Source organism: Melospiza georgiana, chromosome 31, assembly GCF_028018845.1.
Source record: "Melospiza georgiana isolate bMelGeo1 chromosome 31, bMelGeo1.pri, whole genome shotgun sequence".
Taxonomy (NCBI): domain Eukaryota; kingdom Metazoa; phylum Chordata; class Aves; order Passeriformes; family Passerellidae; genus Melospiza; species Melospiza georgiana.
Window position 1 is genome coordinate 4,010,791 of NC_080460.1, and position 24,491 is coordinate 4,035,281.

The 24,491-nt window shown below is 46.1% G+C and overlaps 2 protein-coding genes across 2 annotated transcripts; both read left to right on the forward strand.

The window, feature by feature from the left end:
* Window positions 1-1,549: 1,549 nt before the first annotated feature.
* LOC131094778 (uncharacterized) lies at window positions 1,550-19,826 on the forward strand. The gene is given in 30 exon segments (XM_058042329.1): window positions 1,550-1,664; window positions 1,667-1,743; window positions 2,171-2,311; window positions 2,531-2,641; window positions 2,817-2,955; window positions 3,767-3,867; window positions 4,370-4,483; window positions 4,692-4,802; window positions 5,299-5,437; window positions 5,848-5,936; window positions 6,091-6,222; window positions 6,440-6,550; window positions 6,876-7,014; window positions 7,428-7,516; window positions 7,671-7,802; window positions 8,020-8,130; window positions 8,456-8,594; window positions 9,009-9,097; window positions 9,252-9,383; window positions 9,601-9,711; window positions 10,037-10,175; window positions 10,580-10,668; window positions 11,057-11,203; window positions 11,422-11,532; window positions 12,033-12,171; window positions 12,592-12,680; window positions 12,798-12,974; window positions 17,115-17,225; window positions 18,226-18,364; window positions 19,807-19,826. Coding segments are annotated over 30 exon segments (3,483 nt in total).
* A 1,822-nt stretch (window positions 19,827-21,648) lies between these two features.
* On the forward strand, window positions 21,649-23,370 carry GKN1 (gastrokine 1). The gene is given in 6 exon segments (XM_058042330.1): window positions 21,649-21,772; window positions 21,775-21,842; window positions 21,982-22,122; window positions 22,257-22,367; window positions 22,800-22,935; window positions 23,282-23,370. Coding segments are annotated over 6 exon segments (669 nt in total).
* The last annotated feature ends 1,121 nt before the right edge of the window (window positions 23,371-24,491 follow it).

A 24,491-nucleotide genomic window follows, 5' to 3' on the forward strand; every position in this document is an offset into this window, starting at 1 on the left:
TCAGTGCCATAGAGCCGGGATGCTCACAGAATGAAACTGAAAACTTGGCATTGGGCTATGAGGATGGCTTCAAGGAGAAGCCATGGCAGGAACAGCTGAGGGTATGTGGTGGAGGAGGCTGAGGGGAGATGGAACTCTTTAACATCCTCCAAGGAGCTATGGAGAAGGAGCTCTCCCATCTCTCCTGTCTGTAATGAGTGACATGACCCAAGGGAATGGCTGGAGCTGGGTCAGGGGAGGTTTAGGTTGGATATTAGAAAAATGTTCTTCACCCAGAGGGTGCTTGGGAGCTGGAACAGGCTCCCAGAAAAGTTGTGACAGGACCAAGCCAGATGGAGATCAAGGAGTGTTGTCATTGCATTGCAAAAGTCCCATACCTCCTCAGTGATTTCTCATGGGCAGTTCCTCACAGCACTGACTCCTTCTTCTGCACAGCCAACAACCTGCAGCTCTCTTCACAACACAAGCAACAATCCCCAGCTCCCTCCTTGCCCAGCTAACCCCCTCTTTTATAGCACTCCTCCTCATTGGACACAGTGTGGCCTGTTAAGGGCAGGCCTGCTCCTAATCTCTGGTAATTAGTACAGCTGCAACTCCTCAGCAGTGAGATTACCTTCTGCACTATCTTTATTTTGTCACATTCTATTCCCCCACAAAGGAGTGTTTGGACAGTATTACCAGGTGGGACTCCTGGGGACTGTTCTTGTTCAGGCCCAGGAGCTGGATCTGATGATTCTTGTGGGTCCTCTGTGATTCTGGTAAAACAGTTTTCAGTGGCCATGTTGTACTTGGGGCACGTGTTTTTGTGGGTTCTATGGTTACAAAGAACATAAAGTGCAATTTGGAAAGTGTAAAGGCTTTTATTTATTCAGACTAAGTGAAAGCAGGTTTTTTTGTTTGCTTAAAGCCAAGGCTATCTCTGATTGTAAGTTTGATGTAAAGTTTCAGAAGTAATTAGTACATGTCAGAAAGTTACTGCAAAGCATATTTAATATTTTACTAGAAATGGAGGTTTATCTGATAATTATCAGGTCGAAATTTGCAGAAGTATAATCCCCGTGTTTATCAAGTAGTTACAGCAGGAAATAATTTTCAGTGAAATGCAGCAGGGATACAAATCACAAAATAATTTTATTGCCACATTCACTCCTTCCACACCTAATTCTGAAAACATATAAAAGGTGGAGGGTTCACATTGTTCTTCCTACTTGCAGCAGCATCAGCTCTGCAGTCAGGATGCATCTCTCCGTAAGTATGCATGCTTTTCTTCCTTATGAACTGAAACTTTGATTCAAACCCATTCCTTTATCTCTCTTATTGTCAATGCTTTTGCACCACTGGAGCACTGCACTGGGGCATCAAGCCCTTCCCTGTAATGCCAGAGCAGAAGAAATGGAAAAGCTTTCTCCTCACTCTTGTGAAATACCTGTGTGTGCCTGCACAGCTCTGAGAAACAACTTGAGGTTCAGCTCTTGAAAGAGCAAGTGTTGAATGTGTCTACTTTGAGCAGCCTGGGGTAAAGCAAGGGTGCCTCCCTCTGGGGGCACTGATGCAATCCCAAGTTGAAAGCAAAAAAAGGATCCAAGGAGGACCCTTGAACATCAGATTAGGAAAAGGGAAGGAGGACTCTCATGACCAGATTTGTCAGCCAGAGCTGCAGTTACATTTTGTATTTGTTTTTGATTTCAGATTTGGACTGCAGTCCTTCTAGGACTCGTCCTGACTCCAGCCCTTGCTGATAATGTGAGTACAAATGAACAATTCCACAATGCTGCTCTTTCTATGTTCCCTGCTTCATGAGATATCCTTTTTCTTTCACCACCCCTTTGGAGGAAACAAATTGAAATCTTCTCTGACAGATGAAACTCTGACACTCTCTATGTGGTAGAACTTATTCTAGTCTAGCAAAGATTTTTGTTAAAATTTTAGGAGATCACTGACTAGCTTGAAAATCTAAACATGTCTCATTTTTTAATTGAGTCTCAGCAAATAATTGAAAATCAACATCCTTGGGGTAGAAACCGGGGTCCCCTTCACTAGTGGCCAATCACAGATTGTGATGGCACTTAGCAGAGAGCAGCCCTTCCAATGTAGCAGGGATTTTTCTAACACTGTGGGGACATCACTGCCTCCCTTCAGACTAAACATCTTCTTCCCCTTGGCTTTTCAGTCTCAGCAGGCGGGCAACAACTGCCAGGTCTCTGTTGGTGGTGTTTTCCAAAATCTGACTCTCAGCAGTCTGACACGTGTGGTGGTTATTGAACAAAGGAGCAACCAGTTCTCATGGAAAACCGTCTGGAACTACAACACGGTGAGTGGCAGGGAGGAGGCTTGTTCACAAAGCTCGTGAGGAGACTGGCTCCTGGTAGAGCTGGCCCAGGAATGGGGATAGTTTCCTTATTCTGTACATCTGGAGCCCATGATCTGGGGCAGCAACCCTTGGCATTTGTTCCTGTTTTAACAAAGGATTTTCTCCAGTCCCAAGACTTAAAAAACTGAATTGCAAGTGATTAATAACTTTTTCTTACAGGGTATCATTGCAACCAAATTGGTGCAACAGAACACCTGCTACATTTCTGTCATGAACAGAAATGAGATGCCCAGCTTTGAGAATCTGGCCCACATGGCTTCACAGAATGGGGTAAGATTCAAAATATCTTACTGTAGTTGATATTCATTTTTTGTCTGAGACTATTTTACAAACCTTCTTAATCAATGGGTAAATAATAAGACATTTTATTGCTGAGACTTTTGGTAATATTTTGCAGTTACATTATTCTTTATTATCTTGCTGAATGTTGGTATTTGCTGTTTAGAACCAGATGGGTCTTGGAAGACCTAGCAAGAAGATCACCTTTGTCACCAATGGACTGGTAACAAACCTCAGCTCCTATGGAATAGAAATCTCAGCTATGTGCAGTGGACTCACCACATACATGGCTACTGAAGTTCACAGTGAGTGCAAGCATGGCAATTCTGAGTGTTAACTGACCTGGCCTTTTTGTCTCCTGGGGCATGACAAAGGCACAGATGCTGCTCTTCCACTTTGGGCCAGACAGAAACCAAGGGCTTCAGCAGTTGCACAAAGGGTTTGGCACGTTGGCAGATCAAGGGTGGGGTCACAACCTCCATAAATGTTCCAAACTAAACCCTTACAGCTCCTCTCCAGCAAGCTTAATGGGGTATAAATTGGGCCTGGTGTTTTGGCTCACTCTGCACTGCCCTGAAACACCCAGACAACGAAAAGGGTTGTCCTAAGAACTGCTGTCCTTCTTATCAAAGCTTGCTGAGTTGACCCAGGCAGCCACCAAAGCCTTGTGTTAAACCAAGTGCTTTCCTCCCCTGTAAGTTTTCCCCTGGGGCAACGATCCCATTCCCCAGGGTTAATGAACTACACATGGTAGGTTTCTTCCAGAATGTCACAGCCCATGTGACTGGGCCCATGGATTGGCAGCAGCCTCACCATGCAATGCCCAGCCATTGAGACTCTCAGAACTAAGTGCAATAGAGCCCCAATTTCGGCACAGGAAATCCCTAAGGGTGTTCAAGAACAGGTCTTAGTGAGCATCCCTGGCTGAGCCACAGAGCCAGTGCTCTTTAGGCACTCCAAGACAATCTGTCCCTCATACAGATCAAACATTCCCAGAACAGTAATTCTTCAGAACCTGGCTGGCTCTGAGCAACACTACCATCCTCCTGTAGAAGGTCAGTCAATGTCTTAGGCTTCAGCTCAGGGGTTTTGTCTTTTCTTTTCCAGGTGTGCAAGGATCCCAGGTCAATCTGGGATCATGCATTACCCTGGATGTTCTGAGAATTGTGGAGCTGGATTACTGCGGTGGCAATGGCAACTGGAATGGCAATATCCCGGTGAGAAAACCTTAGCCCTTTCCTTTTCATGTATTAAATGCTGGAGTTTCCAGAGCTGCTGCCCAAAGCCAGACCTGTTGTCCTTCTTGCCTGGAATCTCCTCTTTTGAGAGGTTTCTTTTTGAGGGTGCAGATGGTGAAAGAGAGCCATGGGCCAGCAGAGATTTCCATCCAAGACCTTTGAGAAAGGATTTACTATAGCCAGTGCTCTTGCACACATCAACATTTAAAGCCACCTGATGACAGCTGTCAGATGCAGCAATGAATCACTGAATCCATGAAAAGAATTTTTAGGGCCTCTGCCCACTGCCAAAGCTTGATTCTGGGTCCTGTGGAAAAAATTGAGGCTTCCCAGGGGCAGAACTTGTTCCATTTAAGCAGGGATTTTTCAGAAGTTTTGGGGACAAAGTTGAAATGTCTTCTTTCCCTTGGCTTTTCAGTCTCAGCAGATTCCAGGTGGCATCTTCAACAACACTCAGGGCAACATCTTCAATCACACTCAGGTCATCATTGGTGGCAACTCCCAAATTGTGACCATCAACAGGCAATGGCGTGTGGCAATCATTGAGCAAAGGAGCTTCACTGGGTCCTGGAAAACCGTCTGGAACTACAACACGGTGAGTGGCATGGGTGACTTGTTCACAAGACACTGACTGCAGGTAGAGCTGACCCATGGGACAGCGCTTGTTTCCTTATTCGAACCACTTTGAGTGCAAAATTTTGGGTAAGAAATCCCCGCAATCATTCCTCTTTTAACAAAGGGTTTTTTTCAATCCCAAGGCTTGAAAGAAGGAAATGAGAGTGCTCCATAATTTTATTTTACAGGGCGTCATTGCAACTAAAGTCACTCAGCAGAATGCCTGCTACATTTCCATCATGAACAGAAATGAGATGCCCAGCTTCAATAATCTGGCCCGCCTGGCAGAAGAGAGCAAGGTAAGGTTCCAAAGGAGAAGCAGAGTCCTGCCCCTGGAGTTCATTGATCCATTTCTTCATGTGCTTTCACCTTCTGGACAGGATGAGTTGGTCACAAGTGGCTGGATTTTCTTTGTCTGAACAGTGTGTAGGTTTGGGAATTTTCCATAGGAATGCTTTGCAAGAAAGAAGAAAAGGGTTACACATTCCTTTTCTGATTTTGCATTTCCCTGAGAACCTTGAGCTGTGGAGCTTGCTGAAAACACTTTCTCTGAGCAGCTCTATGAGGTCCTTAATTCTTTTGGCATGTCAGGACCTTAAAGACATTTGCAGGCCTTTCAATACAAAATGTATTGGTCAGCTCAGAACTTTGCATGGCAGCTGCTCTGGGCCAGACTCCCTTTCCCTTTGGGATGTGAGAGAGCATCTCCCTATTCCTCAGGCTTTCCCCTAGGGAATGTGCCCAGCCACAACCACATCCCAGCACTGATCCTGCTGAATTCTGGTTTGTGTTTAGAACCAGTTTGGTCTTGGAAGACCTACCAAGAAGATCACCTTTGTCACCAATGGATTGGTCAGCAACCTCAGGTCCTATGGATCAGATGTCTTCTCTATGTGCAGTGGACTCACCACCTACATGACTTATGAAGTTCACGGTGAGTGCAAGCCAAGGAATTCTAACAGACCTGGCATTTGTTTCCCTTGGGGAATGACCAATGCACAATTGGTGTTCTCCCACCTTGTGTCAGGCAGAAATCAGGGGCTTCAGGAGTTGCACAAATGGTTCAACATCTTAGCAGATCAGGACTGTAACAGGGTGGAGTCACAATCCCCATAAATGACCCAAAACAACCCGAACAGCTCCTTCCCAAGAAGCTTAAGGAGGCTGAATTTTGGGGCGTAGATTGTTTCAGCTGACACTGACTCCCCTGTATGCCCAGTCAATAAAAATGTCTCCCTAAGAACTGTTGTACTTCATGTCAGAGCTGACGGATGATTTCAATGTTAGCCCAGGTCTGAGGCATCAGCTCATGGGGTTTTGTTTCTTCCTTTCTTGCTAACCAAGGAGTCCAAGTCAATCTGGGATCATGCATTACCCTGGATGTCCTTGGAGTCGTGGATCTCAAGTACTGCACAGGCAATGGCAATGGACAGGTGAGAAAACCTGACCCTTACCTTTCTTGAACAAAATTGGGGGGGCTTCAGATGCTTTGGGGACATCACTACCTTTCTTCAAAGGCTAAATATCTGCTTTCCCTTGGCTTTTCAGTCTCAGCAGATTCCTGGTGGCATCTTCAACAACACTCAGGGCAGCCAAACACATGTCGTCATCATTGGTGGCCAGTCCCAAATTGTGACCATCAACAGGCAATGGCGTGTGGCAATCATTGAACAAACGAGCTTCAGTGGGTCCTGGAAAACCATCTGGAACTACAACACGGTGAGTGGCATGGGTGACTTGTTCAAAAAACAAATGAGGAGACTGGCAGCAGGTAGAGCTGTCCCAGTGATGAGGCTTGTTTCCTTATTCTGACCGTATCGAGTGCAAAATTTTGGGTAGGAACTCTTGGCCCTCTCTTCTGTTCTAACAAAACATTTTCTCCAATATCAGGACATGAAAAAATGAAATCCAAGTACTCAGTGATTTTATTTTACAGGGCGTCATTGCAACTAAAGTCACTCAGCAGAACACCTGCTACATTTCCATCATGAACAGAAATGAGATGCCCAGCTTCAATAATCTGGTGCACCTGGCAGAAGAGAGCAAGGTAAGGTTCCAAAGGAGTAGCAGAGCTTTGACTTGGGAGTTCATTGATCCATTTCTTCATGTGCTTTCACCTTCTGGACAGGATGAGTTGGTCACAAGTGGCTGGATTTTCTTTGTCTGAACAGTATGTAGGTTTGGGAATTTTCCATAGGAATGCTTTGCAAGAAAGAAGAAAAGGGTTGCACATTCTTTTTCTTTTTTTGGATTTCCCTGAGAACATTGAGCTGTGGAGCTATCTCCTTATTCCTCAGCCTTTGCCCTGGGGAATGTGCCCAGCCACAACCACATCCCAGCACTGATCCTGCTGAATTCTGTTGTTTGTTTAGAACCAGTTTGGTCATGGAAGACCTACCAAGAAGATCACCTTTGTCACCAATGGATTGGTCAGCAACCTCAGGTCCTATGGATCAGATGTCTTCTCTATGTGCAGTGGACTCACCACCTACATGACTTATGAAGTTCACGGTGAGTGCAAGCCAAGGAATTCTAACAGACTTGGCATTTGTTTCCCTTGGGGAATGACCAATGCACAATTGGTGTTCTCTCACCTTGAATCAGGCAGAAACCAGGGGCTTTAGCAATTGTACAAAAGCTTCAGGATCTTAGCAGATCAGGACTGTAACAGGGTGGGGTCACAATCCCCATAAATGACCCAAAACATACCCGAACAGCTCCTTCCCAGAAAGCTTAAGGAGGCTGAATTTTGGGGCGTAGATTGTTTCAGCTGACACTGGACCCCCCTGTATGCCCAGTCAATAAAATGTGTCTCCCTAAGAACTGTTGTACTTCATGTCAGAGCTGACGGATGATTTCAATGTTAGCCCAGGTCTGAGGCATCAGCTCATGGGGTTTTGTTTCTTCCTTTCTTGCTAACCAAGGAGTCCAAGTCAATCTGGGATCCTGCATTACCCTGGATGTCCTTGGAGTCGTGGATCTGAAATACTGCACTGGCAATGGCAATGGACAGGTGAGAAAACCTGACCCTTACCTTTCTTGAATCAAACTGAGGGGGTTTCAGATGCTTTGGGGACATCACTGTCTTATTCCAAAGGCTAAATATCTGCTTTCCCTTGGCTTTTCAGTCTCAGCAGATTCCTGGTGGCATCTTCAACAACACTCAGGGCAGCCAAACACATGTCGTCATCATTGGTGGCCAGTCCCAAATTGTGACCATCAACAGGCAATGGCGTGTGGCAATCATTGAACAAACGAGCTTCAGTGGGTCCTGGAAAACCATCTGGAACTACAACACGGTGAGTGGCATGGGTGACTTGTTCAAAAAACAAATGAGGAGACTGGCAGCAGGTAGAGCTGTCCCAGTGATGAGGCTTGTTTCCTTATTCTGACCGTATCGAGTGCAAAATTTTGGGTAGGAACTCTTGGCCTGCTCTTCTGTTCTAACAAAACATTTTCTCCAATATCAGGACATGAAAAAATGAAATCCAAGTACTCAATGATTTTATTTTACAGGGCGTCATTGCAACTAAAGTCACTCAACAGAACACCTGCTACATTTCCATCATGAACAGAAATGAGATGCCCAGCTTCAATAATCTGGTGCACCTGGCAGAAGAGAGCAAGGTAAGGTTCCAAAGGAGAAGCAGAGCTTTGACTTGGGAGTTCATTGATCCATTTCTTCATGTGCTTTCACCTTCTGGACAGGATGAGTTGGTCACAAGTGGCTGGATTTTCTTTGTCTGAACAGTATGTAGGTTTGGGAATTTTCCATAGGAATGCTTTGCAAGAAAGAAGAAAAGGGTTGCACATTCTTTTTCTGATTTTGCATTTCCCTGAGAACATTGAGCTGTGGAGCTATCTCCTTATTCCTCAGGCTTTCCCCTGGGGAATGTGCCCAGCCACAACCACATCCCAGCACTGATCCTGCTGAATTCTGTTTTTTGTTTAGAACCAGTTTGGTCATGGAAGACCTACCAAGAAGATCACCTTTGTCACCAATGGATTGGTCAGCAACCTCAGGTCCTATGGATCAGATGTCTTCTCTATGTGCAGTGGACTCACCACCTACATGACTTATGAAGTTCACGGTGAGTGCAAGCCAAGGAATTCTAACAGACTTGGCATTTGTTTCCCTTGGGGAATGACCAATGCACAATTGGTGTTCTCCCACCTTGATTCAGGCAGAAACCAGGGGCTTCAGGAGTTGCACAAATGGTTCAACATCTTAGCAGATCAGGACTGGAACACGGTGGAGTCACAATCCCCATAAATTACCCAAAACAAACCCTACCATCTCCTTCCCAGGAAGCTTAAGAAGGCTGAATTTAGGGGTGTAGATTATTTCAGCTGACACTGAGCTCCCCTGTAATGCCCAGTCAATAGAATGTGTCTCCCTAAGAACTGTTGTACTTCATGTCAGAGCTGACTGATGATTTAAATGGCAGCCCAGGTCTCAGGCATCAGCTCATAGGGTTCTGTTTCTTCCTTTCTTGTTTTGCAAGGAGTACAAGTCAGTCTGGGATCCTGCATTACCCTGGATGTCCTTGGAATCGTGGATCTGAAATACTGCACTGGCAATGGCAATGGACAGGTGAGAAAACCTGACCCTTACATTTCTTGAACCAAACTGGGGGGGCTTCAGATGCTTTGGGGACATCACTGTCTTATTCCAAAGGCTAAATATCTGCTTTCCCTTGGCTTTTCAGTCTCAGCAGATTCCTGGTGGCATCTTCAACAACACTCAGGGCAGCCAAACACATGTCGTCATCATTGGTGGCAACTCCCAAATTGTGACCATCAACAGGCAATGGCGTGTGGCAATCATTGAACAAACGAGCTTCAGTGGGTCCTGGAAAACCATCTGGAACTACAACACGGTGAGTGGCATGGGTGACTTGTTCAAAAAACAAATGAGGAGACTGGCAGCAGGTAGAGCTGTCCCAGTGATGAGGCTTGTTTCCTTATTCTGACCGTATCGAGTGCAAAATTTTGGGTAGGAACTCTTGGCCTGCTCTTCTGTTCTAACAAAATGTTTTCTCCAATATCAGGACATGAAAAAATGAAATCCAAGTACTCAATTATTTTATTTTACAGGGCGTCATTGCAACTAAAGTCACTCAGCAGAACACCTGCTACATTTCCATCATGAACAGAAATGAGATGCCCAGCTTCAATAATCTGGTGCACCTGGCAGAAGAGAGCAAGGTAAGGTTCCAAAGGAGAAGCAGAGCTTTGACTTGGGAGTTCATTGATCCATTTCTTCATGTGCTTTCACCTTCTGGACAGGATGAGTTGGTCACAAGTGGCTGGATTTTCTTTGTCTGAACAGTATGTAGGTTTGGGAATTTTCCATAGGAATGCTTTGCAAGAAAGAAGAAAAGGGTTGCACATTCTTTTTCTGATTTTGCATTTCCCTGAGAACATTGAGCTGTGGAGCTATCTCCTTATTCCTCAGGCTTTCCCCTGGGGAATGTGCCCAGCCACAACCACATCCCAGCACTGATCCTGCTGAATTCTGTTTTTTGTTTAGAACCAGTTTGGTCATGGAAGACCTACCAAGAAGATCACCTTTGTCACCAATGGATTGGTCAGCAACCTCAGGTCCTATGGATCAGATGTCTTCTCTATGTGCAGTGGACTCACCACCTACATGACTTATGAAGTTCACGGTGAGTGCAAGCCAAGGAATTCTAACAGACCTGGCATTTGTTTCCCTTGGGGAATGACCAATGCACAATTGGTGTTCTCCCACCTTGTGTCAGGCAGAAACCAGGGGCTTCAGCAGTTGTACAAAAGCTTCAGGATCTTAACAGATCAGGACTGGAACACGGTGGGGTCACAGCCCCCATAAATGATCCTCAGAGCTCCTTCCCAGAAAGCTTTAGAAGGTTTAATTTTGGGGCCAGAGTGTTTCAGCTGACACTGAGCTCCCCTGTAATGCCCAGTCAGTAAAAGTGTCACTCTAAATGTCACTAGCTGTCCTTCAGGTCAGAGCTGACTGACGATTTAAACAGCAGCCCGGTCTCAGGCATTCGCTCATGGCGTTTTGTGTCTTCCTTTCTTGCTTTGCAAGGACACCAAGTCAATCTGGGAGCATGCATTACCCTCAGTGTCCTGAGAGTTGTGGATCTGAAATACTGCACTGGAAATGGCAATGATCAGGTGAGAAAATCTGACCTTCCCTAAACCAAATGGGAAGGGGAACCTGAGCTGCTGCCCAAAGCCAACCCTTATGCCCTTTTTTCCTGGCATCTCCTCTTTTGAGATGGTCCTGCTCAAGGGTGCAGATGCTGAAACAAAAAATTCGGTCAGGACAGGACTCCATCCGGGAGTCTGAGCATGGATGAACTGTGGCCAGTTCTCCTTAGACCCTCTGCCCAACACCACAGCCTTGATTGTGGGTCCTTTAGAAAAGACTGAGTGCAGGGATGGCACTTCCCAGGGGGCTGCACTTCTTCCACTGTAGCAGGGATTTTTCAGAAGCTTTGGGGATATCAGTGTCTCCGTTCAAAGGTAGAACATCTTCTCTCCCTTGGCTTTTTAGTCTCAGCAGATTCCCGGTGGCAAGGGCAACTCACACCTCGTCATCATTGGTGGCCAGTCCCAGATTGTGACCATCAACAGGCAATGGCGTGTGGCCATCATTGAGAAAAAGGCTGGCATTGGGTCCTGGAAAACCATCTGGAACTACAACACGGTGAGTGGCAGGGAGGGGACTTGTTCACAAAGCATATGAGGAGACTGGCTCCTGACAGAGAGGCAGAGGAATGGGGATTGTTTCCTTATTCTGGCCGAGTTGAGTGCAAAATTTGTGATAGGACTGCTTGGAAATTGTTTCTGTTTTAACAGAGGGTTTTCTCCAATTCCAATGAGTGAAAGACCGAAGTGTGATTTTTTAATATTTTCATTTCCCAGGGTATCATTGTAACCAAAGTCACTCAGCAGAACGCCTGCTACATTTCCACCATGAACAGAAATGAGATGCCCCTCTTTGATAACCTGGCTCACCTGGCACAAGAGAGCAAGGTAAGGTTCCCAAGGTGTAACAAAGTCCTGACCCTGGATTTAACTGGGAAATATCTCCATGTGATTGTATCTGCAGGAGAGGGCAAGATTTTCACATGTGGCAGTATTTTCTTCCTCTCAACAGTAGTGGGGCTTGGGAATTTTTCGTAAGAATGCTTTGCTGAAAAAATAGAGGGGCTGCAATACTCTGTCCCCAAGTTCAACTTTGTCTGAGAATCTTCAGCTCTGCAGATTCCTGGGCAAAGCCATTCACTGAGAAGCCCATCAAGGCCTTTCATTCTCTTGGCATGCCAAGATCTCAAAGTTCTTCACAGACATTTCAGTACAAAACTGCATTGGTCATCTCAGAACTTGCTGTTGCAGCTGCTCTTGGCCAGACTCCCTTTCCTCCGGGGTGCAAGAGAGCATCTCCGTATTTCACAGCTTTCCCCTACGGGGTATGCCTAGCAGGGACCAGATGCCAGCTCTGATCTTGCTGAATGCTGGTATTTGATGTTTAGAACCAGTTTGGTCTTGGAAGACCTACTAAGAAGATCACCTTTGTCACCAATGGATTGGTCAGCAACCTCAGGTCCTATGGATCAGATGTCTTCTCTATGTGCAGTGGACTCACCACCTACATGACTTATGAAGTTCATGGTAAGTGCAAACAAAGGAATTCTGTCTCTAAGTGACCTAGCATTTGTTTCCCTTGGGGAATGACCAATGGATAGTTGCTGCTCTTCCACCTCAAAACCCACAGAAACCAATGGCTTGAGCACTTGCACAAAGGGTTCAGCATCTTTGCAGATTAGGATTGGAACAGGATGAGGTCACCGCCCCTGATTAATGAACCAAACCATACCCTTACAGCTCCTTCCCAGGAAGCGTAACAAGGCTTAAATTTGGGCCCAGAGTATTTCAGGTGACGCTGAGGTCGCCTGTAATGCCCAGTCAAGGAAAAGCATTGCCCTAAGAACTGCTGTCCTTCAGGTCAGAGCTGACTGATGATTTCAATGGCAGCCCAGGTCTCAGGCATCAGCTCATGGGGCTTTGTTTCTTCCTTTCTTGCTTTGCAAGGAGTCCAAGTCAATCTGGGATCCTGCATTACCCTCGATGTCCTGAGACTCGTGGATCTGAAATACTGCACAGGCAATGGCAATGATCAGGTGAGAAAAACTGACCCTTACATTTCTTGAACCTAATAGGAGGGGACTTCAGATGCTCTGGGGAAAGAAACTGCCTTTCTTCAAAGGCTAAATATCTGCTTTCCATTGGCTTTTTAGTCTCAGCAGATTCCTGGTGGCATCTTCAATAACACCCAAGGCAACATATTCAACAACACTCAAGTCATCATTGGTGGCCAGTCCCAAATTGTGACCATCAACAGGCAATGGCGTGTGGCCATCATTGAGCAAAGGAGCTTCAGCGGGTCCTGGAAAACCATCTGGAACTACAACACGGTGAGTGGCAGGGAGGGGGCTCCTTCAAAAGCATCTAAGGGGTCTGGCAGCATAGAGAGCTGTCCCAGAGATGGGGCTTGTTTGCTTGTTCTGACCATTTTGAGTGCACAATTTCAAGTAGAAACTTCCTGCACGCGTTCCGGTTTTAAGAAACTTTTTTTACAGTCCTAAGGCTTGAAAGACTAAAGTGCATGTTCTCAATAACTTTATTTTCCAGGGCATCATTGTAACCAAAGTCACTCAGCAGAACGCCTGCTACATTTCCACCATGAACAGAAATGAGATGCCTCGCTTTGACAACCTGGCTCACCTGGCAGAATTGAGCAGGGTAAGGTTCCCAAGGAGTAGCCTAGTCCTGACCCTGGAGTTCAATGGCCCAATTCCTCGTGTGCTTTTTCCGTCTGGACAGGAGAATGTGGGCACAAGTGGCTGGATTTTCTTTCTTGCAACATTAGTGGGGCTTGGGAATTTTTCAGAGAAATGCTTTGCTGAAACTTGAAAGTTTCTGCACCATTCCCTTCCTCATCTCCACTTCCTCTGACAATGTTGAGCTCTGCAGTTTGCTTGCCACAGCCTTTCTCTGAGGAGCCATTTATGGGCCTTGATTCTCCTGACATGCAAATTCTCAAACTCCTACAGAGATTATTCAGTATCAAACTGCATTGGTCAGCTCAGAACTTTGCATGTCTGCTGCTCTTGGCCACAATCCCTTTCCTTTTGGGATGCAAGAGAGTGTCTCCCTATTCCTCAGCCTTTCCCCTAGGGAATATGCCTAGCAGGGACCAGATCCCAGCTCTGATCTTGCTAAATGCTGGTATTTGATGTTTAGAACCAGTTTGGTCATGGAAGACCTACCAAGAAGATCACCTTTGTCACCAATGGATTGGTCAGCAACCTCAGGTCCTATGGATCAGATGTCTTCTCTATGTGCAGTGGACTCACCACCTACATGACTTATGAAGTTCACGGTGAGTGCAAGCCAAGGAATTCTAACAGACCTGGCATTTGTTTCCCTTGGGGAATGACCAATGCACAATTGGTGTTCTCCCACCTTGATTCAGGCAGAAACCAGGGGCTTCAGCAATTGTACAAAAGCTTCAGTATCTTAGCAAATCAGGACTGGAACACGGTGGGGTCACAGCCCCATAAATGACCCAAACCAAATCCTTGCAGTTCCTTCCCTGGAAGCTTAAGATGGCTGAATTTTGGGGCGTAGATTGTTTCAAGTGACACTGAGCTCCCCTGTAATTCCCAGTCAATAAAATATGTCTCCCTAAGAACCCCTGTCCTTCAGGTCAGAGCTGACTGATGATTTCAATGGCAGCCCCGGTCTCAGGCATCAGCTCACGGGGTTTTGTTTCTTCTTTTCTCGCTTCCCAAGGAGTCCAAGCCAATCTGGGATCATGTTTTGCCCTCTATGTCCTGGGAGTTGTGGATCTCAAGTACTGCACAGGCTATGGCAATGGACAGGTGAGAAAACCTGACCCTTACCTTTCTTGAACCAAATGGGGAGAGGGTTCAGATGCTTTGGGGACATCACTGCCTTTCTTCAAAGGCTAAATATCTGCTTTCCCTTGGCTTTTCAGTCTCAGCAGATTCCTGGTGGCATCTTCAACAACACTCAGGGCAGCCAAACACATGTCGTCATCATTGGTGGCCAGTCCCAAATTGTGACCATCAACAGGCAATGGCGTGTGGCAATCATTGAACAAACGAGCATCAGTGGGTCCTGGAAAACCATCTGGAACTACAACACGGTGAGTGCCAGGGAGGGGGCTCCTTCAAAAGCATCCAAGGAGACTGGCTGCTGGTACAGCTGGCCCAGGGATGGCGATTGTTTCCTTATTCTGACCATTTTGAGTGCACAATTTCAAGTAGAAACTTCCTGCACACGTTCCGGTTTTAAGAAAGGTTTTTTTTACAATCCTAAGGCTTGAAAGACTAAAGTGCATGTTCTCAATAACCTTATTTCACAGGGTGTCATTGTAACCAAAGTCACTCAACAGAACACCTGCTACATTTCTACCATGAACAGAAATGAGATGCCTCGCTTTGATAACCTGGCTCACCTGGCAGAAGAGAGCAAGGTAAGGTTCCCAAGGTGTAGCAGATGCCTGACCCTGGAGTTCACTGCCCCATCTTTCATTTGCTTTTTCCTTCTGGACAGGAGAATGTTGTCACAAGTGGCAGGATTTTCTTTCTCTCAACACTAGTGGGATTTTTTCAGAGGAATGCTTTGCTGAAAGAAGAAGGGGGCTGCACCATTATCTTTCTCATCTCCACTTTTTCTGAGGATGAGGTTGAGCTCTGCAGCTTGCTGGGCCAAGGCTCTCCATGAGGAGCCCTTCAAGGGCCTTAATTCCCTTTGCATTCCAATATCTCAAAGTCCTTCAAAGACTATTCAGTACCAAACTGCATTGGTCAGCTCAGATCTTGGTGTTGCAGCTGCTGTTGGCCAGACTCCCTTTGCCTTTGGGGTGTGAGAGAGCATCTCCCTATTCCACAGCCTTTCCCCTGGGGAATATGCCTAGCAGAAAACAGCTCTGACACTTATCTGGCTAATTGCTGTAATTTCGTGTTTAGAATCATATTGGTTTCGGAAGACCTACCAAGAAGATCACCTTTGTTGCCAGTGCATTGGTGAACAACCTGAGGTCTTATGGATCAGATGTCTTCTCTATGTGCAGTGGACTCACCACCTACATGGTATATGAAGTTCATGGTGAGTGCAAGCAAAGGAATTTTCTCTCCTGAGGAATCACCAATGCACAATTGCTACATTTCCACCTCAAGTCAGTCAGAAACCAGGGGCTTCAAAGGTTTCAACATCTTTGCAGATCAGGATTGGAACAGGGTGGTGTCACAGCCCCCATAAATTACCCAAACCAAACCCTACAGCTCCTTTCCAGTAATCTTAATGAGTCTGGGCCCATGGATTGGCAGCAGCCTCACCATGCAATGCCCATCCATTGGGACTCTCAGAACAAAGTGCAATAGAGCCCCAATTTCTGCACAGGAAATCCCTAAGGGTGTTCAAGAGCAGGTCTTGGTGAGCATCCCTGGCTGAGCCACAGAGCCAGTGCTCTTTGGGGACTCCAAGAGAATCTGTCCCTCATATAACTCAAATATTCCCAGAACAGCAGTTCTTCAGAACCTGGCTGGCTCTGAGGAACACCACCACCCTCCTGTAGAAGGTCAGTCAATGTCTTAGGCACCACCTCATGGGGTTTTGTCTTTTCTTTTCCAGGTGTGCAAGGACCCCAGGTCAATCTGGGATCATGCATTACCCTGGATGTTCTGCAAGTTGTGGACCTGCAGTACTGCAGTGGTAATTTCCATGGCAATGGACAGGTGAGAAAACCTTAGCCCTTCCCTTTCTTGAACCAATTTGGGGGGCTCAAAGCTGCTCAAAGCCAACCCTGATGCCCTTCTTGCCTGACATCTCCTCTTTTGAGAAGTTTCTGCTGAGGGGCCAATGCTGAAACAGAGCAATGGGTCAGCAGAGGTTTCTGTTCAGGAATGTAACCATGGATTGCCTCTGGCCAGTGCTCTAGCACGCATCAACCTCTAAAGGCACCAGACAGCAGCTGTCAGATGCAGCAACGATTCACAGAATGCTTAAAAAGGAATGCTTGCACCCTTGATTCTGGGTCCTTTGGAAAAGACTGAGGGCAGTGCCAGCACTTCCCAGGGGGCAGCAGGGATTTTCCAGAAGCTTTGGGGACATCACTGTCTCCCTTCAAAGGTGGAACATCTGATTTCTTTTGGCTTTTCAGTCTCAGCAGATTCCAGGTCACAACTGCCATTTCTCTGGTGCCTGTGTTTTCCAAAACATGACCCTCAGCAGTCAAACCCATGAGGTGATTTTCCAGCAAAGGAGCGAGCAGTTCTCCTGGAAAACCATCTGGAACTACAACACGGTGAGTGGCAGGGAGAGGGCTCCTTCAAAAGCTCTGCTGGGAGCCTGGCTCTTGGCACAGCTGGCCCAAGGACAGGGCACGTTTCTGTATTGTCACCATCCTGAGTCCAGGATTAGGGGTGGAACCTCTCAGCATTTTTTACTCTTGTGAGTCAGAGTCTATCCCCTCTTTTTGGGTGGAAAACCAAACTGCAAGTGCTCAATAAATTTTATTTGCACAGGGCATCATTGCAACCAAAGTGGTGCAAGAGAGAACGTGCTACATTTCCACCATGAACAGGAGTGAGATGCCCACCTTTGATGCTCTCGTCAGGTTTGCTGCAGACAACAAGGTAAGGTTCAAAGTCAGCAGTTGCTTGGAACATTTTGCTGTATTTGAAATTCCTTTTTTTGCCTGAAGCACTGCTGTTTTCAAAACCCTCTTAACCAAATGGTAATTAAAAGCCATTTTACTGGTTATTTTCTGTGATATTTTTTCAGATACATCATTTGAAGGCTTTCAAAAATTACAACATTCTCATTTGGATGCCTTTAGTGCAGGTTAATTTTGAGTCCAAGTCTCAGATTAGTTAGGTTATTTTTACAATTATTCAAATAATTATTTCAACAGATATTTTATACTACCTTAGTAACCCAGACTTTAAATTCTTTGCTAAGTATGTTTCATAAATTCTCATTCTCAAAGGCTAGAAAAATATTTTTCTTCAGAAGATCTAATTGAGAGAGAAAAAAATATTTCAATTTTATAGAAAAAATCTTTTGGTAAGCTTTCAAACTTTTTGAAGAGGACTATACACCATGTTTAAGTTCAGCGATTCACATTGGCACAGACATTATACAAATTATCTCAGCATTCAGGAGATTCACCTTTGCTAAAAGCTGAAGATTCCCTTGAAATCTGAGAACTGAGTCTGTAAAAAAACCACATTTTCAATAGCAGGAAAAAAACACATTTTCACATTTCTGTAGGGCAGAAGGGAATCAGGATGAGACTTCTCCTGCCAGCCAACCTGAGAGGCGAGGGCAGGGACTGAGCAAATGCCTTGGAAGGAGCTCTGGCTCCACAGAGTGGCCACACTCCTCCTCACAGCGCTTTCCTTGTGCTGCCGCTGCCCCTCAGGCTCCCTGCACCTTGGCTGCCTCAGAACCATCCACCTTTGGAGCTGCCCCAGGGCTTGCCAGTGGTCCCACGGTCTCCCAGGGACTGAAAGTTGTCCCTAAAATCAGTTGGGACTGAAATACCCAGCCCTGAGTCATCCTTCCAGAGCGAGGAACAGCCCTAGCAGGAACCAATCCTGGCACTGATCTTGCTGAATGCTGGTTTTTGTTTAGAACCAGGTTGGCCTGGGAAGACCTACCAGGAAGATCACCTTTGTCACCAATGGATTGGTCAGCAACCTCAACTCCTATGGAGCAGATGTCTTTGCTATGTGCAGTGGACTCACCACCTACATGGCTTATGAAGTTCACGGTGAGTGCAAGCCAAGGAATTCTAACAGACCTGGCATTTGTTTCCCTTGGGGAATGACCAATGCACAATTGCTGCTTTTCCACCTTGACACTGACACGAAGTAAGCAACGAACATGCATCCTTGTAGAAGAGCAGCTCTTGTTATGGAGATGTGTATGAATCTACTGAATCTGTGTCAGTTTCTTAATCACAGAGGTTCTTCTATTGAGGTCAAAGCCAATATTCTTTTGAAATATATTCAAGTAATTCTTTTACTCGGAGCAGTTAATCCTCAGGCACCATCCAAGTACTCTGAGCCTCTCTCCAAGCTGATGGTCTCCAACCCTCCTTTGGAAAACATTCTGCAGCTCAGGCTCCAGCTGCTGCATTCTGGCTTAGCAGTAGTTCCACGTCCTCAGTGCTTGCTTTGCTTTAAGGTTGCTTTGGCAGCTGAAAGGGCTCAATGGGATTGAAAAGGCAAGTGCAATGTGCCAGGTTTAAGGGCTGTCAGTGAATGCACAGAGCACTTAAAATCATCTTAGCCAGTGCCTCTTTTTTTAAAATATTTTTGATGTTGTTTGTCTAGGACCTCAACTGAACCAGGGATCATGTATCTCTCTTGATGTCCTCAAACTTGTGGATCTGAATTATTGTGGTGGAAATATCAAGGCCTGAAAACCTTATCTTTCTTCAATCAAGAACAGAGGATCTGAGCTGCTGCCCACAGCAAACCTTGATGCAATTCTTCCCTCACATCTCCTTTGAGAGATGGCCTGGGGATTTAGATGCTGACACACATCAACTGGTGACCACAACTTTCAAATAAAGTCCTTCATTATGTATTAACTCCAGCTTGTTTCTCATTACTCTACCCTTTTTCATCTAAGAACCCCTCCACAAAAATATTTTTATTGTCTCCCTTCTGCCCCATTTGAGCCCTTCAAATGCTCTTTTCATTGCCAGCTCCCAACACAGGACACAGACAAAGAGCTGGGCAAGCCCCAGGGTGTGGATGGTACAAACAAGGCATTCACAGGACCCTCCTTCCCTGTTCAGAGAAAGATGCTTCCCATTAAGAATCTTGATTCAGGTGGCACAAAAGGCAGAAAGAAAGCAGGGCAAAGCATTGAATTTGCCCTTTTTAGGGGAAGGGGAGTCTCCTTTGTGGGATTTGCAGAGTTGTTCTACTCCTAGAATGAGGCAAGGTTGGGATTCCTATTGCTCAAATCTTTGAAATCATGATTATTTCCTTTTCTGTAACAAAAATGGCAGGATGCCCCAGGTTATCCAGGCGAATACAAATCTGTCTTTAGTGTCAGCACCAGCCATGCCACATCCTCAGGTTCTGCCAGACTCAAATCAGCCCTTAGTCCATAATCTGGTGCACACTGGCACAAAGCATCACTGCAAGTTTGCTGGGAATCTCTGCTCTGCTTCTGATGATCATTGCTGTTCCTTTACAGGTGGCTGCTCAATACACTGAGCTTACCATGAGCACTTTTCTCTCACCTCCCTGTATGCCATGAATTCAATCAGACAGGTATCAAAGCCTCCTCTTATCAGAGCACTTCCCCAGGAAACTCGTCATGCTTCTGTGAACACAGGGCACCTGCCAATAAGGCAAACCCTTATTTTCAGATTTAACTTTGGGATATTATGTATAAAAAGCCAGAGTGCACATCAATTAGCAGCAGGTTTCAACATCAGTTTGTGAAAGTTAACAGAATTCAGTGGCAAGTGTTGGTCTGTTGCTTGCTGCATAGATGAAACCTGCAAAGGAAAATCAAATTAAAAGCCCTTCAGAATGGCACACACAGAGCCCAGGGCTGCAAAGGGTGAGGGTGCAAAGGGTTTAAGAGCATTTAAACACTGACTCATTTACAAGGTGATTCAATGGTGTTTACTACAGTTACAACAAAGACCGAAATATAGATTCTAGATAGCAACATTCATACCCTAATCACTGCTCATGCACCCACACAGGCCCAGAGCTGTTTGCATCTCTATCTGTGTGTGCAAAAGGACCTGTTAAAAATTCCCCTGAGTTCACTGGAAGGGGTCAAATGCCTTTGCAGTGGGTGAGGGTTGAGTCTCCAGGAGTGGGGGATTCCAGCCCAGCCTTCAGGAAATCAGATTTTGACTGCAAACCTGAGGCTTTGTGAGCTGCAGGACACATCCCAGTCCACAGGAGAGGCTTGAGGAGCCCAGTGCAGTGCAGGGCAGCTCAGAGGGCCCCTTAGCTCTGCTGTTGATGGGGTCAGGAGACGGTTGTCCTTCATTGCCAGGAGATTTCCACCCTGGCCTGTCCCAGTTGGTAACAATGGCCCCGCTGCACCCAGGCTGTGATCCAGGTAGATCATGTTCCCAGGCTGTCAGGGCTGAGTGATTGTCCCTTGTTCCCTGCCTGGGTCAGGGAGCCAATGCTCCCGACAGAAGCAGTGTCCCTCCCACGTTTGCCTCTCAGAGCTCCCAGAGCAGTCGTGAAAACCAGGCTGGGGCAAAGCCTGGATGTACAGCCAGCACAAAGGCACTGATGGCTCTTTGGGGTTCCCAGATGGGCTTCCCAGCCGCCCCTCTGAGGCCACAGACCATCTCCCCTTTAATCTGATCTCCAAGAGCAATAATCCCCCAAAACCTGGCCACTGCAGCCAGTGCTTTATTGAGAGAAACACTGCTGGGAATCCACAAAGCTCAATCCCTACCTCCTTTAATCTATCCCAGAATTTGGAACATCAAGAAAAGCTCCCAGGAGCACCACAATGGAAGTTCACACCACTGTGGCACTGGGGTTATGCCTGAGCAGGAGAAACATCATACACGTGGCATTGCTGGAGGAGGCAATAAAACCGATTTATTCTTTTTTCATACCAACAGATTCCTACCTCATAATCATCAGACTCCGACAGATCAAAATTTCCAAAAGTAAAATCCCCATATTGATCAAGTAGTTACACCAGGAAATAATTATCAGGGACATGCAGCAGGGAAACAAACGACAAAATAATTTTATTGCAACATTCAGCCCTTCCACACCTAATTCTGAAAACAAATAAAAGGTGGGAGGCTCACATCACTTATTCTGCCTTCAGCAGCATCAGCTCTGCAGTCAGGATGCATCTCTCTGTAAGTATGCATGCTTTTCTTCCTTATGAACTGAAACTTTGATTCAAACCCATTCCTTTATCTCTCAGAAGGGCTCCTGCCTCTCTGGAGCACTGAGGATTTCTCTGGGGACATCGTGCTCCTCCAGAAGGAGCAGCTCAGCCCCTGGGGTAAAGCAAGGGTGCCTCCCTTTGGGGGCACTGATGCAATCCCAGGTTGAAAGCAAAAAAAGGATCCAAGGAGGACCCTTGAACATCAGATTAGGAAAAGAAAAGGAGGATTGTCATGACCAGAATTGTCAGCCAGAGCTGCAGTTACATTTTGTATTTGGTTTTCATTTCAGATTTTGACTGCAGTCCTTCTAGGACTCGTCCTGACTCCAGCCCTTGCTGATAATGTGAGTACAAATGAACAATTCCACAATGCTGCTCTTTCTATGTTCCCTGCTTCATGAGATATCCTTGAACCTTTCATTTTTCTAAAGCCTTGGGGAGACAACCACTTGAAAGCCTGTGTTCTTTCATTTGTTTTTCTAGCACCAGCAGACTGAAATAAGCAAGAAAATCTCCATTAGTGGAGGCTACCAAATTATGACCATCAATAGGAAGTGGCTGGTGGCAAGTATTGAGCAGAAGACCAACCACGAGTACTGGAAAACCATCTGGAACTATGACACAGTGAGTGCAGGGAGGGGCTTGTTCAGAGCAGCTCAAACACTCAGTAAAAACTGGATTTTTACTTTTTTTTTAATAGGTATGAAATTCCAATATTAATGATTAAACTCCATGCGGTCAACAACTTTATTTTACAGGGCTTTATGGCCACCAAAGTGCTGCCAGAGAGAGCTTGCTACATTTCCATAATGAACAGAACAGAGATGCCCAGCTTTGATGGACTTCCCCAGCTGGCTGCAGACCTCAGGGTGAGATTGAAAAGGAACAGTTATTGGCAAGTTGTACTTAATGCAAAGTGAAACCTTGCTATTTCCAAAAGCAACACATACTTTAAAGACCAGATTTGTCACACCATTAATTAGATAGTTTTATCAATTTCAATGACATTTTACAACAATGTGACTTTCAGCTTTTGAAAATTGGAATACCCTTGTTCAGGTGCTTCCAGTGGAGGGGTTTACATGTTTGGCCAGTGTTGTAGCTCAGTTAGATTATTCTTATTGCATTGTTTACATTGTTTACATTATCACAACGTTATTGTTATTGTTGTTGCTATTGTTGTTATTGTTATTATTGTTGTTATTATTATTTTATAACAACTAAAACGAGGAGTGGGCCTGGAGTTGAGCAGAGCAGGGCACTGATCTTGCTGAGTGCTGGTGTTTGCTCCTTAGAACCAGAGGCACCCAAGACCCCCTAGCAAGGAGATCACCTTCACCCTCATCAGGAGAGCCATCCGTGACCTGGAATCTTATGGACCAGACATCTCCTCCACGTGCAGAGGGCTCTCAACTTATGTGGCCTATGAGGTTCAGGGTGAGTGCAAGCAGAGGGATTCTGTCTCTGAACATTTGTTCAATGCACAGTTGCTGCTCTTGCACCTCAGAACCCACAGCACGCAGGGGCTTCAGCAGTTGTTCAAAGGGTTTGACATCTCTGCAATCAGGACTGGGCCAGGGTGGGGTCACAGCCCCCAGAAATGATCCAAACCAAACCCTTACAGCTTAATGGGGCTTAATTTTGGGCTCAGAGTGTTTTGGCCCCCCTGAAATGCCCAGGCAATAAAAAGGGTGTTTCCAAGCACCTCTGTCTGGGCTTCACCCAGAGCACCTAACAGCATCTTTGCCTCATGGTCATTGTTTTTCTTTCCTTGTGTTTGAAGGACCCCAATTCAATCTTGGATCGTGCCTCAAGCTCGACGTCCTCCAATATTTGGCCCTCACCTACTGCCACAACGATAACTTTGTGTAAATCCTGCCTTTCCTGAGCTGCTGCCCAAATCCAGCCCTGCTGGAATCATTCCCTGGCATCTCTTCTTCCAAGAGATTCCTTCCTGAGGATTGGGTGCTGGAACAGATCAGTTGGTGAGCAGAGCTATCCATTAAATTCCTTCATCATGGAATAACTCCGGCCTGTTTGTCATTACTCTACCCTTTTTTCATCTAAGAGCACCTCCACGAAAATATTTTGTCCCATATTTGCCCTTTCACTGCTCTTTTCATCCCAGCAGAGCCAGAGAGCTGGGTGTGTGTGGCACAAACAGGGAATTCACAGTTTGGACCTTCCTTCCCTGCCTGGGGAAAGATTAAAAACCTAAGGGGCACAAAAGGCAGATAGAAATCAGTGAAAAACAACGAATTTCTCTTTTTTAGAGGAAGGGGAGTCTCCTTTGTGGGATTTAGAATAGCTCTGTCCCTGACACAAAGCAAGGCTGGGATTCCTGTTGCTCCAATCTCTGAACAATTACAGCAGCCCAGGGAAGACAGAAATCCTCTTGGCCACCGAGTGTCAGCCTCGAGTTGCACGGCTGGAGAGCCTGGCACAGAGCATTGCATCCCCTGACAGCCCCTCTGAGCTCGCCAGGTGTTGGCATTTAGGGGATTGGGGCTGTTGGTGTGCCCCGAGGGGAATTTGGGATCCCTGCAGCAATAAAAGCTCGGCTGGAGGCACCAGGGGCTCCCCTGCCTGCTGTGGAGCCTGGGGTGCTGTTTGTGGAAGGAGAGGTGAGTGTACATTGATTTATATTCTCCTCTCCTTGGAGCAGGGGGAGGTCAGGCTTTGGAGTTTGGGGATTTGGGGCAGGCTTTGGTGACCACAGGAACTGCTGGGCACTGCTCAGGAGCGAGAAAAGGCAGGGGAGGAAGCTCTTCACTCCTGAGAAGCTGCCCCAAGGTTTGAAAGGTCTTTAAATCCAGATTCTGTCTGTGTGGGGAACAAAGCTGTCCCTGCACGTCTCTTCTGTCTGTATGGGGAACAAAGATTTCTCTGCACGTCTCTTCTGTCTATGGAAATAAAAATGTCCCTGCACTTCTCTTCTGTCTGTGTGTGGGGCAAAGATGTCCCTGCACATCTCTTCTGTCTCTGTGGAAATA